Source organism: Aplidium turbinatum, chromosome 1, assembly GCF_918807975.1.
Source record: "Aplidium turbinatum chromosome 1, kaAplTurb1.1, whole genome shotgun sequence".
NCBI lineage: Eukaryota > Metazoa > Chordata > Ascidiacea > Aplousobranchia > Polyclinidae > Aplidium > Aplidium turbinatum.
In genome coordinates this window covers 1,286,288-1,299,524 of record NC_137472.1, presented here as the reverse complement: position 1 = coordinate 1,299,524, position 13,237 = coordinate 1,286,288, and the positions used below count along the sequence as shown (strand labels likewise).

Sequence of the window (13,237 nt, the reverse complement as noted above, 5' to 3'; positions counted from 1 at the left end):
AAAATTCTCTTAAAAATGGTCAAAAGAAGAAAATAGAAGTATTTCGGACACACAATAAGGCAACACTCGTTACAAAGATCATTAATAGAAGGGAAGATAGACGGTAAAAGAAATAAAGACAGACCAAGACTGATTTGGACAACAAACAACTTTGAATGGACAAAAATTAAGTTATGAAAGTGCAGTATGAACAACTCATGGTCGATAACAATTGGTCGGGACCAATTATTGGAAAGCCAGTGGAAACATGTGTAACAGAAAGCTTCTGTTTTGGCCTTGTTCCTCTCAGTTTATGTAGATACATGAGTATTTTAACTACTTTAACTATTTTAACTACGAGTATTTTACATCATTTCTACTTACGGATACTCTCACAAAGAAAAATTTCTTTGCAAGGAGCACTACAGGGAGTGATTGCATAGTAAAGGTGCCATTGGACGATCTGTCCCTCAAAAAATTTGAGTAGACATTCATTTGTTGAAGATAAAAATGGTGATGTTACACTTGTGTAATGAAACAATAGCAGTCATCGATCCCTTATTACCAATATAAAGTCTTGCTACCTTTGTTGTTGTTACATGCAAACGCTGGTAGAGGTCTGAGAGGAAGCAGGTGACTGTACCCCAACCAAATTTCATAAAGTTATACAACTAAACAACCGGAGGTAGATCTCCTTAACAACTTGAAAAGACATTGCCACATCAGGATTTATTCCATAAAGTCAGAGGTTTTTAAAAGTATGGGGTGTCAAACACTTCCCAAGAAGAGGGTGTGTTAAATTTTAGTGTTTCCAAATGTTCAAATTTTTTGGCAAAGTGTTATTTAACAGTACTAGTAGCCCACTGAAAAGCATGTTCGTTTGAATCATTGTATAAAGTGGTACTGGCCACTTTTTAGGTTTTGTCTCAATGCTATCTTAATCAAATTATGATTGCTGTGGAATTATGTGGACAACAAACTAGCCTTGCTTGAATTCACCACTCAAGTTGTTATTGCACTGCAGGCTGCTCCAAGTGTACAAAAAAGAGAAGAAGTTGCACTAAAAACAAGTTCTAGATATGACTAGACTGGACGGAAAAGTTGTAACAAATTCAAATTCAAAGTCAAATGCAACATCGGACTGCATCCAGATTAATGTTTTGTGAAATTTCATTAGTAATAGAGTACACTGCTCTGTATATGTGTAAGCTACATGGAGCATATCCAGGATCTTCAAATTAGGGTTACAACCCTGAAACATTTCAAGGTGCTGGCGTAGCCTGCAATTTTGTATTTTTAGGTTTCCAAACACACTCTTATCTCAAAAAAGGGTCAAGATCAAACCTCCAGATACACCACTGTAAACTACAGTAACAATTGATGAGAATTTGGCAAATCGATCATTGTACCCCACCCCTGATACTTTGCTCAATGATACTGAATACTTAATTGACGGCAGTTCCGTCGCAGCCAATGACCTGAATGCCTTTCAAGTCAGTTTCCTTGACTTCCAGAGCAGCCTACATCCTTTGGCAATGTTGTTCCCAGTTGAACGCCCTTGATCCTGGGTATTTCAGCATCATGTAGTGGGCATTTTTGACGATAGCCAGTTATATGCCATTCAATGTAAGGGTTTTATCCTTTCTGTCGTCAAAGTAAAGGCCTTCAACTATTGTGCCGAGCGAACTGGGCGTGAAGTGATTCGTCTCTAAATGGAGCCGTTTTTGTGCACGAACGAGCTTGTTTTTGTCGACTACCATCATCGGATTGAAATCATCTTTTGTGTCCAGTAATGTTGCGGTTGCGAGGGCAGCTGCTGCTCGACTCGGGATTCTATACCATTCCGCCTCACGCGCAACTTGATGCAGATCGAAATACATCGCTCCTGCTCTTCTTCGAGTTCTTCTCTGCCGATTGGAGCACTCTGAATGGAAGCGCCTTCTGGGAGTTTCTTCTGTACTGTCTCCATCCGAGTCGTGAGTACATTCTTCGCGTTCTTCCGCTCATTTTCTCGCTTCTCTTTCGGAAGCAGTTGCTCCTTCTGCTCGTCCCTCTTTTCAGATTTCCCCGCCTCCCAATTGACGCTTCCAGTGAAACCAATGCGTGCTCCACGTTGGTCCATAACGAAATCAACTTCGCGTGAGTGCAGCAATTTGTAGTCAACGACGTTGACAAGAGTGTGGAGGCAAAGACTGGCCTTCAATGAAGTTTTCCATTCAGCCTTCTTTCTCGCCGTGGGGATTTTATTATTCATCTTAACTATGGCCCATTCCTTCAGAATCGTCTTGATCACTTCCTCACGCGTAATGATCGCCACATGGCGAAATCGAAGATACTTGTTATCATGGTGGCCACTGCTTCCGCCAATTCGTGCAGCTCCATTTCCTTCTTGTAATCTCCGGTGCCCTCATTCTTCATGATTTTCTTCTTTTACTAGGGCACAATTTCGGGGAACATCAACACTGGTGGAGGTAATATCCCTGAAATGGGGTTATTTACTGATTAGTTGGACTGTGTTGTGCACAGGCCCGGATTTAGGGGGACAGAGGGTGCAGTTGCCCCGGGCCCCCTTTTGAAGGGCCCTATGACGTGAAAAAATGTGATTTTGTGTTATTATAATTATTTTCTCTCAGCCTTTGAAATCTCTGCAAGATGCCTCCTTTTTCTTTCAATGTTAATTTTTGGTCACAAGGTGGGATTGAGCTAGGCGCAAAGGCATTAGCAACGATGTGGGTGACTTTCAAGTTACCTTGCAAAGTATTTCGCGCTCTGGGCGCAAAACAATTTTTGCACGGGCCCCCGATATAAGAGTACTCTGGGCCCCCAATCAGTTACACTCGCCCCTGGTTGTGCACCATCTTCCTGGCGTTCAATTAAAAAATGGTTTACGATTTCGCCGTTTTCTCGACGAACCTCCTAAGAAACTCGAGTTGCTAAGCGATCTGTTTCCCACGGCCCTCCCTACTATGTAGTATGTAGCATAGTTGCGACTCGTGAAGTAGTAAATTCTATAAAAAGTCACGATCGATATAAAATCTTACGTTTACTGCATGACTGGTTCACACGAGAAATGAATATGGCTTCAAAAACTGTTAAACGTTTGTTAACATGTTAACATTATCGAAGCAGTTATCAGAGTTATCATTTTAGGAGGTTGTAGCATGTATCTAAAAAAATTGTAAACATTGATTTTAGAATCAAAAGTGGGAAAAACTAACCGGAAAAGGCGATCTGGTACTATGACACTTCCTCAAATGGGTGATCAACATATTACAGAAAGCAATCACTAAGAAAACAAATCAATAGCTTTTTTTCCCTAAAAGTCTGATTTTACAATACTTTATCTCATCTTCAATTTTTGTTTACTAAACCACATCAATTAAGATAGTGGTTCTAATAACTCGAAGTTGTACATCTTCAAGTTTTGTCTCATATAGTTACAACTTTACATCAACTGCAAAACGTTCGAAGAGGTAACAAGTGTTTCACTTCAAAGTTTTCTTGTCCTATGTAGGCTTACGTCCAGTTGTTAAGGATTTAGATTAAGCTGACGAGAAGGCAAGGAAGCGAACTTTCGTACCCAGCTTCAAGCATGCTATTATTGCTATTTAGAGTTCTGCCAAAGATGCAGCCGCAAGCTCTTGAGAGGTGTCGTACTGGTGCCTTTTTGAGCGACATGTAAGGATTTCATTACTCAGCAAAACAGTTTATAAAGCTTAGTTTAAACAAGAAACGCTTAAAAAAATGATTCTTTGAAGGAACAGCTTATAATAAATTATTACATTAGTTATTGTTCAAATTGTTGTACTAACGTTGAGACAATACTGTAATTGAACCTCACACTTCAGTTTGGCATTGCGACTTCGACGTGGATGGCATTTTCAATTTCTTGAACGATCCTACAGCCGACTTTAATTGGACTCGAAACAATGGTTCCACACCTTCTTCTGAAACCGGGCCATCACGTGACCATACAAGAGGAACAAGGATTGGTAGGTAACATTAGAATTTAACACAATTAATTTGAATGTAACTTTAACAGACACATCTCTATGTAGTTTCGGGAGAGAGTTTTCTTTCTTGTACCAAAGACAGGCAAGAACCAACAAAACAACAGGGTTGAGCATTGTAAGTTCATTGTGCCATCAATTTGTAAACATTGAGCAATAACATCAGGGAATTTTTCATTGTTATCCTGAAATGGCAGTAAATGATGAACAATATTTTTTAATAAAATGAAGACTTCAATAATGTTTTTACAATTTTTTCAATAAAATGAAAACTTCAATTATGTTTTTTTGCTATAAAAAAAATGCATCCAAATAATGCTAACAATTATTCTGTTACCAATTTTATTTTATTATATTGATCCGACCAATTCGTCGTAGGATTCTACATGTTCATAGAAGCATCCCGACCCCGGCAAAGTGGAGATGTAGCCCGCTTGCTATCACCGCTTTTAGAACCGACTGTGGGTGAGTTCTTATTCTCTGGACAATAAATGTCACAATTTCTTTATGTTTTCAATTATTGTTTGATACAATAATCATCAGCAGATAAAAATTTAAACGAAACGCATTAACGGTTGATGAAAGCTTTGCTGTTCTTTCAAAATGGTCTGATTCATCATGCAATTTGTATAAAGCGCCATTGACACATTTCAGGCCATTGCTTGGATTTTTACTACCACATGTTCGGCGCTGGAACCGGTGATTTAAACGTTTTGGTGCAACGGGCTGATGGTCTCTCTGGCAAGAAGGTTTGGAGTGACACAGGCAACCATGGTAACCAATGGAAAAAAGCAAAAGTGACAGTTGATTCTGATTATCCATTCAGGGTGAGTGACGATAGCTGCTCAATGCTCATTGCTCAATGTTCACAGCAAACACTTTGTCCGAGTAGTGAACAGCTGGAGTTGTTGTTTCTTTTACATTCACAGTTGGCTTTTGAAGCTGTTCGTGGTCTGGATTTTCACGCGGACACTGCCATCGACGACGTCACAATTTGGAACGAACCTTGCCCGAAACCGCTGGTGCAATGTGGATTCGAAAGTCTTGACATGTGCGGCTTCACACAGGTATCATTTGCAGAGAGGGTTTTGCACCTTAATAATTTTGTAAATCATCTACTATACAGTAGAATACCTTTGATATTCATTGTTGCATTTTCTTGCAAATTAAATAAACCCTCAGTTTAAATGAATGTCATCTGAGACACCGAGACCTAACCCTGGCACGCCGTCAGCAAGAAGCGATGGACTTGATCACATCGAAATAAGTTGAGAATTAAAATAAAGTTCAACCAGCCTCATGTTTAAAAAGAATATATATTTCGCTACATAGTAATGAGCATCTTCAGTTCTTATTCAAATAGAATCAATTATTTGAATAAGAACTGAAGATGCTCATTACTATGTAGCGAAATATATATTCTTTTTAAACATGAGGCTGGTTGAACTTTATTTTAATTCTCAACCCTCAGTTTAGGAGCATTTTTATGTGAAAATATTGTTCTTAACTTTCAAGAGGCTTACCATAAATCATTGTCACATAAAATGAAATGTAGAAATAACTTAAAACCAGGCCAATTTATGACGTGTACGAATAGGACAGTGATGACGACTTTGACTGGGAACGACTTAGTGGTGAAAGTTCATCGGCCGATACTGGGCCGATTGCTGACCACACGTACGGAACAGCGGTTGGTTTCTATTTATATCTGGAATCTTCTACTCCAAGGTGTGTTTGTGAAATGTCTTTCGAAAGTTTTTGGTGGTTTTAAGTGATTTTATAATTAACCACTTCATGCATACAGAGCTTTTGGAGATGTCACTCGTCTGTCGTCACAAACTTTCAATCCCACTACTGCACAATGCTTGCAATTCTACTACCATATGCACGTGAGTCGATGATCAGATGAATTTTGTGAAACACATCGATAGCAATAGTTAATACGTTTTCTGGTTGTTGTGAATGGTTTTCAGGGAGTGGACATTGGTACTTTGAATGTCTATGTTCGCGAAGACAGTAGTCCGACAAATCTCGCGACACCTATCTGGAGCAAGTCGGGACCTCAAGGTGAATATCTCATCTGTAGACTTTTATCCTACACGGACCCAAAAGGCAACCATGAATGAGTTAATCTAATAACTTTGTTACGTTTATTCATCAAAATTTACCATAAGTAGGGGATACATCCGTGAAGGATAAGCCATCGCGTGTCCTTGCAGGCACATGTGTTGGTTAGGGACGGTACATTGCGGGACGCGCAACTCCGTTGTTCCTTCAACATTAGAAGGGTCAATTGCCAATTTGACATTTTTTTACGCTTTACTGCTGGCTTGCTTTCAACTAAAAACCTTAAATTACTTTAAAACCAACTTCACTCTTCTTATATAACCCATAAAAAGTAAAATATTTTGTAAATTATAAAAAAACGTAACCCTTCTAGTGTTGCGGATAAGCCAAAAGCGGATGAAGTTTCGCATCCCTATGATCTACAATCCCTAGTGCTGGTGCACTTCAACGTCCGAACAGCTCAGTGGATTAACTTTTCTCAACAACGTGAAGGAAAAACGGCAAGATCGAGCGGAGGCGGTTCGACTCTTGCGATGTACGCTTCAAGGAGAGCTCTCTATGTAGCATCACCTATTGGATGGAATAATTTGCATAAAACAAAACTTCAACAACAAACTAACCTACTACGATTAAGCTTCCAAAGAAGCTTTCTCAGTCTGATAATAAAAATTTCCACAATTCCCAGTAGCATCTCATTATAACCTCCGCTCCTTGCAGACACAAACGAAATTAACACGGTTTGTTTATTTCATTGCATATTGACGTTGCATTGCTGATCACGAAAAATCTTGGGATTCCAAAGCAAAAATCTCCATAAAAGAGTTGTTAAAGTTTCACCTCTAATCTTGGAGACTGGCAGACATAAACTAACCAACACTAACAGATAACTTTGACACCTAGGAAACGAATGGCTGCTCGGTAGAACAACAATGGCCTCAGCCGATTCCTTTCAGGTTGTTATCGAGGGAGTGAGAGGCAATGATTACCATGGTGACATTGCAATTGATGACATCACCATCACAGAAGGTCAATGTGACCAGCCAGGTAAGGTGAAGACGATGCAGGTTTGACATTTTTTCAAGAGCCCCTTAAATCGCTGACTAATTACTGAATATGTAATGACATGGGCACTTTCTAATCTTCTTGACATGATCCTAACTCCTCAGGTGTTAAAGAAAGAGAAATAATAGTCGTCTCAATATAAAAATAAACTTATCTTGTGCTCATCTATGGCAATTAATTTCCTAGCAATTATTGTATTCACGGCGTTATTAATTTTTTTCGCATCACGAAACTTGACAAAACGAATATTGTATCTGCATTATTACTTTTCTATTTATTTATTTCCAACTTTCACTTTATGCTTACGGTTGTGTGGTTTAGTTGGGATTAACAAATGACGTTGTAATGAAATTAAAAATAATTTGAGGGCCTACACTTTAACATACACTTTTACAAACTGTGTTACAAACACATCGTCGGTTCGGGCCGGTTATAATGCTTTCTCTCTGATTTTAACGTTACGTAGATATTGCGTAAATATTCGTCTTGACAACGTCATGTTTAGATCTCATACATTTGATGCCAGAGTGGCGGCGTAAAACTCTCGATAGGAATCATATGGAGTCATGATAAGACAGCGACTTTCTCTCTCGCTATGATGTCTTCGCTTTGTTGTTCAACGTAACTTCTATGTATTTAGTGAAGATATGGGCCACTGCTTTCTAAGCGCACAATTATCCAGTCGAACGCGCTTATCCATCGTTCAATTTATTTGACTAGTTTAGTAGCTTGACATGAGCCTAGAGCGTGTATTCGTACTTTTAGTGCAGTTTCATTTATGGCACGAATATAACCAGTAATAGTTTCGTTCTATCTTTCAGATTTAAGCTTGTTGTAGGTGTTTGCCACAACTACTCGAAATCTCTCCCTCTCTCTTTCTTTGTCTAAATAGCAATCTCAATTTGATGCGTAGTTTATATCGAACTTGTCTATTGGAAGCGTACTGTCTTTTTGAGTGGAAACGTTGGAAGTTAATAGAAATTATTTGAGAGCATTTCGTTTGGCACCTGCAGACGAGAAGATTAGCGACCCAATTGCCTAAGAAAGCCGCACCGTCTTATCTTAGCTATTCGGGTTTGGCGAGAGATCTCAATAGGTGAAATCGCTTGCTACATAGGGTTCTACAAACTGTTCAATATCAGTTAGGTCTCTTTAATTCTATCGTTTGGTTTGTTTCTATCACAATAACCCTGTTAACAGATAATGCTGTTGCGGGGAATTGTGAACGAGTAAGCCGCGAATGGCGCATTTGAAATACGATGATTTGACAAGAGCGTCAGATTTGCAGAGAGCATTTACTGTATGTAACAATTTTTGGAAGATTTACATTTATTAATATCTTTCAATGACATATAATGTTGATTTTCTATACATCTGTTTTTATCAACTAATTTTTTGTCCTTGTTTAGACATCAACGAATGCCGAGACAATCCTTGTGTGAATGGGAAGTGTATGAACGTGGCTGCGAGCTTTAGGTGCATTTGCATGACTGGTTTCACACTGGATGAAAGCGGCCGCGAATGTATCGGTACGTAATTTGTTGGTATGTTTAGCTATAGATTTTTATAAAGGTATGTTACCAGACTTTACAGTAAACTATAATTTACGTTTTGATTTCAAAATGATTAAATGTTGTGGTAGTGTATTGTAGGAATGATTTCATCAAGGAATTTTTAAGAATAATTTTGATTACATCATTTTTATTCAAATTGATAATTTAGACGTGAATGAATGCGACGCGATTCATGCTTGTGGCAGAGGTACCTGCGAAAACACAGAAGGAAATTTTGAATGCGAATGCGAGGTCGGTTTCTACAATGGGCCATCGATCGTTTGTCTTGGTGAGTTCAAAGCGCCATGCTTTTACATCATTGTCTTGTAATTGCAAGAGTGAGATTATTGAGATGCTTGGCTTCCAATCATATGATCCTGGTTCGACAATCGACCAATCTAGGTGCTGAAAATACTGTTTCTTTCCAAAGTGTAATAAATTATTGAGTGAGTGTAATTGTTGACAGAAAAAAAGCTGAAATCAAAAAAGGTAACCGACTTGTTCTAGTTAATCTCGTAGGCCAAATATAATAAGAATCTTGTTTTCCTTTCCCCGGCCGCAAATTTCGAAAAGGTACCATTAAAAAATCCCCTTCGTCACTTTGTTTGGTAATTGCGGAAGAACAAAGAGCATATCAGTGGTGGGAATCAAATCCACGTCAATGCGATGACTAGTGACTACCACCGCCCTAACACTCCACGCCAAGTTAGCCAGTTGCAAACCGACGAGTTATGTTAGCTATTATTTGCCTTTTTCCTTTGTTGCTCAAAGGGGATTTTTTAATGGTACCTTTTAGAACAGTGGTTCCCAACCTTTTTGCTGTCACGGACCCCTTTAGACAAATTATTAATTCTGCGGACCCCTACCTAAATTTTGCCTGAAACTCAATTAACATACTATTGACTATTGCAAAGAAATTTATTTTCATACGAGTCAGTTCAATCACAGTACTAATGACTATTGTAATAATTCTTATGCTACACAACTACTGTACTGTGTCATATTGCATTGCCGCTGTGACTCCTGCGGCAAATATTAGGTTAAACAGTTGCTCAAATAAGAAAATGAATGGATTGTTCTAGAAATGTCAGCAGTGTTTGAATATTAAGGTGACCCAAAGTGCCATGCCGAGACTTTTTCAACGTAAGCAAATTTAATGAGATGGTCGTTGTTGCCTTTCCTGAACTAAACGACTGACCTGCGGTTGAGTTTTTGACAATGCAACACGCATGTCATCTTCAACGTCCAAGCGATTTCGATGTTGTTTTTATTGTAACAAGAGCTGAGAATCCTGCCTCGCAAAGATTAAGTGGTTAACTGGTTATGAATGGTAACAAAACAATAATCGCTTGCTTTGCCAAGAATGGGTAGGTTTGCAGTTGTGAGCACCGAAATTCTTCCACAGTTTTTGAATGAAACTCAATGCGTAATAACTCTTTTGATCTCAAATCAATTAGGTCATCTTTACTGAGATCGTCAGCGCTAATGTTGTTTAATTCAAAAAGAAAAGCATTTCGAATCCCTGTTTCAACTTCGTTCGGCAGGTGTTCTAAATTAAAATAACGTTGAAATGAGATTTGCAGGGTTTCCAAGTGTGCGCAAAATTTTTCTCTCATAGAGATCAAAAGAGTAGGCTACATTCTCTTTGAATTTCATCCATTAAGATAAGATCTTCTAACATTGGAAAGTTAGCGTAATTACCTGCTTCCAATCTGCGTTTCCAAACCGGCAACTTGGCTAAGTAAAAATGCTTTCAGCTTTTCAGCTGCATCAATTATTGTCACACCTGGTCCTTGAATGCCACGATTAACATTGTTAATATGACTGAAAATATCGGCTAAGTAGGCCATGCCGTATAGAAAACTTTTACTCTCGAACAATTTTGAGAGGGGACTTTCTTTTGCTTTCAAAAGAGTTGATACCTCATTTTTTAGCTTCTGCAGTCGTTTTGAAGTTAACCAACTGAAGTAAACTTAATTCACTTGTACAACAACCTTGCAAAGGCTTTAATAAAATAGAAAGCAACTACATCTGCAAATAAAAGGATACATAAATAACTGCTTCCGAACGTACATAATGCTACAACAACAGAACTGAATGAATGAACGAATGAAGAAAACGTAGAACCAAGGCGTGTAGAAAACAAGGCAATAATTAACTGAGTAACAAGCTTGAGGGACAGAGCGCCGTGCTCAGAAACACACGACATTCTCCCCCTCTCAAAATTGCATTATATATAGCACAACCACGCAAAATATAGTTCATAAGCGTAACTTGGACAGCAAGCGTGATTTTACATGAAATCAAAGCAGACTGCTAAAAATATGGCACTGCACCATAACGATCAACCGAACGACGAATACGAGTAGATCTGCGTAAGTGTGTTGTATCAGTGGTGGGCGAAGACGATGACATAGAGTGATCAGTAGTTTCACGTTGTACAATGTCGCCATCGTCACTACGCACACTTAAATTTACATTCGGTGATGTTGAAGTCACGTCATTATTTACAAATCCATTGGGTAGAGCAATAGCTTCACCATTCGCCACTGGAGGAGGCAAACGTATTAAGTTTGCTTCGACTGGAACATCCTGGTCAACCGGTAAAACAGGTTCATCCGATTGTCCCAATGGTGCAATATCTTTGAGAGAGACCGTTGTTTCTCTGCCAGAAGGAAAACGAACACGAGCATAGTTAGGGGTGGCATGCATGAGCTCTACTTCGTCAACAACAGGATCATACTTTGACAAACGAACATGACGCCGTAGAAACACTTTATTTGGTGTTGATAACCATGTCGGCATAGAAACTCCAAATGACGATCGACGTTTATACACAAATAACCTTTCGTGAGGCGTTTCATTTGTAGCGGTGCAAAGCAAAGAGCGGATAGAATGCAAAGCGTCGGATAGCACGCTTTCCCAGCGCGACATGTCAAGTTTACGAGACTTTAATGCTGATTTCACTGCAGACCAAATTATTCCATTATACCTTTCACATTGTCCGTTTCCAGGAGCATTATAGACAGACGTCCTACTGCATGCAACACCATGACTATTAAGATACGATGATAGTTCTTTGGACATGAAAGCCGAGCCCCTATCGGAGTGTACATACGCAGGCATACCAAACAACGCAAACAATTGGTTTAAACAAGAAATAACAGTTCGCGCATCAGTACTTGCACAAGGAAACGCGAAAGGAAAACGAGAAAATTCGTCCACAACTGTTAACATGTATTTGTTCTTGGACACAGACGGCATAGGGCCTTTGAAATCTAAACTCAGTCGCTCAAACGGCTGGGTAGCTTTAACAAGATGCGCATTAGGTGGTTTATAAAAGTTAGGTTTGATTTCTGCACATACGCTGCAGTTTTGCACCGTTTTCCGAACGTCGTCGACAGAATAAGGTAGATTTTTAGTTCGAACAAAATGAAGCAAACGAGTTATACCAGGATGGCATAAAGATACATGAATATCGTGTAGCACATTATTATGCATCGTAGCAATGTATGCTCTGGACAGTGCATCGGGAGCGGAGTTATATTTCCCAGAGCGGTAAACAATGTCAAAATTGAACTCATTTAGTTCCATGCGCCATCGTTGCACTTTATTGTTTTTAATTTTGTTATGATTTGTGCTTGAGTACATCAATGAAACTGACCTTTGATCCGTCACAACCGTGAAATGACGACCACTTAGGAAATGCTTCCATTTTCGTACTGCTTCGACGATCGCTAAAGCTTCCTTTTCTACGCTGGAATATCGAATTTCGCTCTTGTTTAGCATCCTCGAAAATAAAGCTACAGGGCGTCCTTGCTGATTCAGCGTTGCTGATACTGCGTTGTCGGATGCGTCGGTTTCAAGCACAAACGGGAGTTGTTCATTTACTGTCCCAAGAGTAGCAATGCTCAAATCTTTTTTCAACGTGGAGAGAGCTTGTATTGCTTGCTTGTCAAGTGGAAAAGTTTTTGACAAAACCAGAGGTTTAATTTTTTCCGAGTACTGAGGGATCCACTGCGCATAGTAAGCAAACATGCCTACCACGCGCTGAAGTTCTTTAGCAGTGTTAGGAACAGGCATTTCAATAACTGGTTTTACTCTTTCAGGATCTGGTTCAACCACACCTTTCGAGATGCGATATCCTAACAATGTTATTGTTTCTACGCAAAAACTACATTTGTCTTCATTAAACGTTAGATTACAGTCTTTTGCAGCACCCAGGAAAACTTGAAGATTTTTATCGTGCTCCTCGCGCGTCTCACCACACACCGTAACGTCATCAAGATAGGCAAATGTTCCTTTGCAAGCATATTTCGAAATGATTCCATTGATAACTCGTTGAAAACAAGGCACTGCATTCTTAAGGCCAAACGGAATCCTTTTAAAGTGATACAGCTGTCCGTTGGCTTCAAAGGCGGTGTACTCTTGTTCTTCAGGCAGCAAGGGAACTTGGTGATAAGCGCTGCGTAGATCCAGAGTAGAAAACCATTTGTACTGAGAAACATTATCTATAATGCTTTGCATGTTCGGAATCGGGTAGGCATCGAGCAAAGTAAATTTGTT

At 39.3% G+C, this 13,237-nt stretch overlaps 1 protein-coding gene across 1 annotated transcript in view; it reads left to right on the top strand.

Annotated features, from left to right (window-relative positions):
* LOC145779630 (uncharacterized) overlaps nucleotides 1-13,237 on the top strand; it is a 134,162-nt gene that overhangs the window by 63,107 nt on the left and 57,818 nt on the right. Inside the window, exons 19-28 of the mRNA XM_082591268.1 lie at nucleotides 3,828-3,971; nucleotides 4,368-4,454; nucleotides 4,644-4,816; nucleotides 4,919-5,056; nucleotides 5,587-5,717; nucleotides 5,794-5,878; nucleotides 5,963-6,056; nucleotides 6,957-7,100; nucleotides 8,528-8,647; nucleotides 8,841-8,960. Of these exons, the coding sequence (XP_082447394.1) occupies nucleotides 3,828-3,971; nucleotides 4,368-4,454; nucleotides 4,644-4,816; nucleotides 4,919-5,056; nucleotides 5,587-5,717; nucleotides 5,794-5,878; nucleotides 5,963-6,056; nucleotides 6,957-7,100; nucleotides 8,528-8,647; nucleotides 8,841-8,960 (1,236 nt within the window). The remainder of the gene's footprint in view (nucleotides 1-3,827; nucleotides 3,972-4,367; nucleotides 4,455-4,643; nucleotides 4,817-4,918; nucleotides 5,057-5,586; nucleotides 5,718-5,793; nucleotides 5,879-5,962; nucleotides 6,057-6,956; nucleotides 7,101-8,527; nucleotides 8,648-8,840; nucleotides 8,961-13,237) is intronic.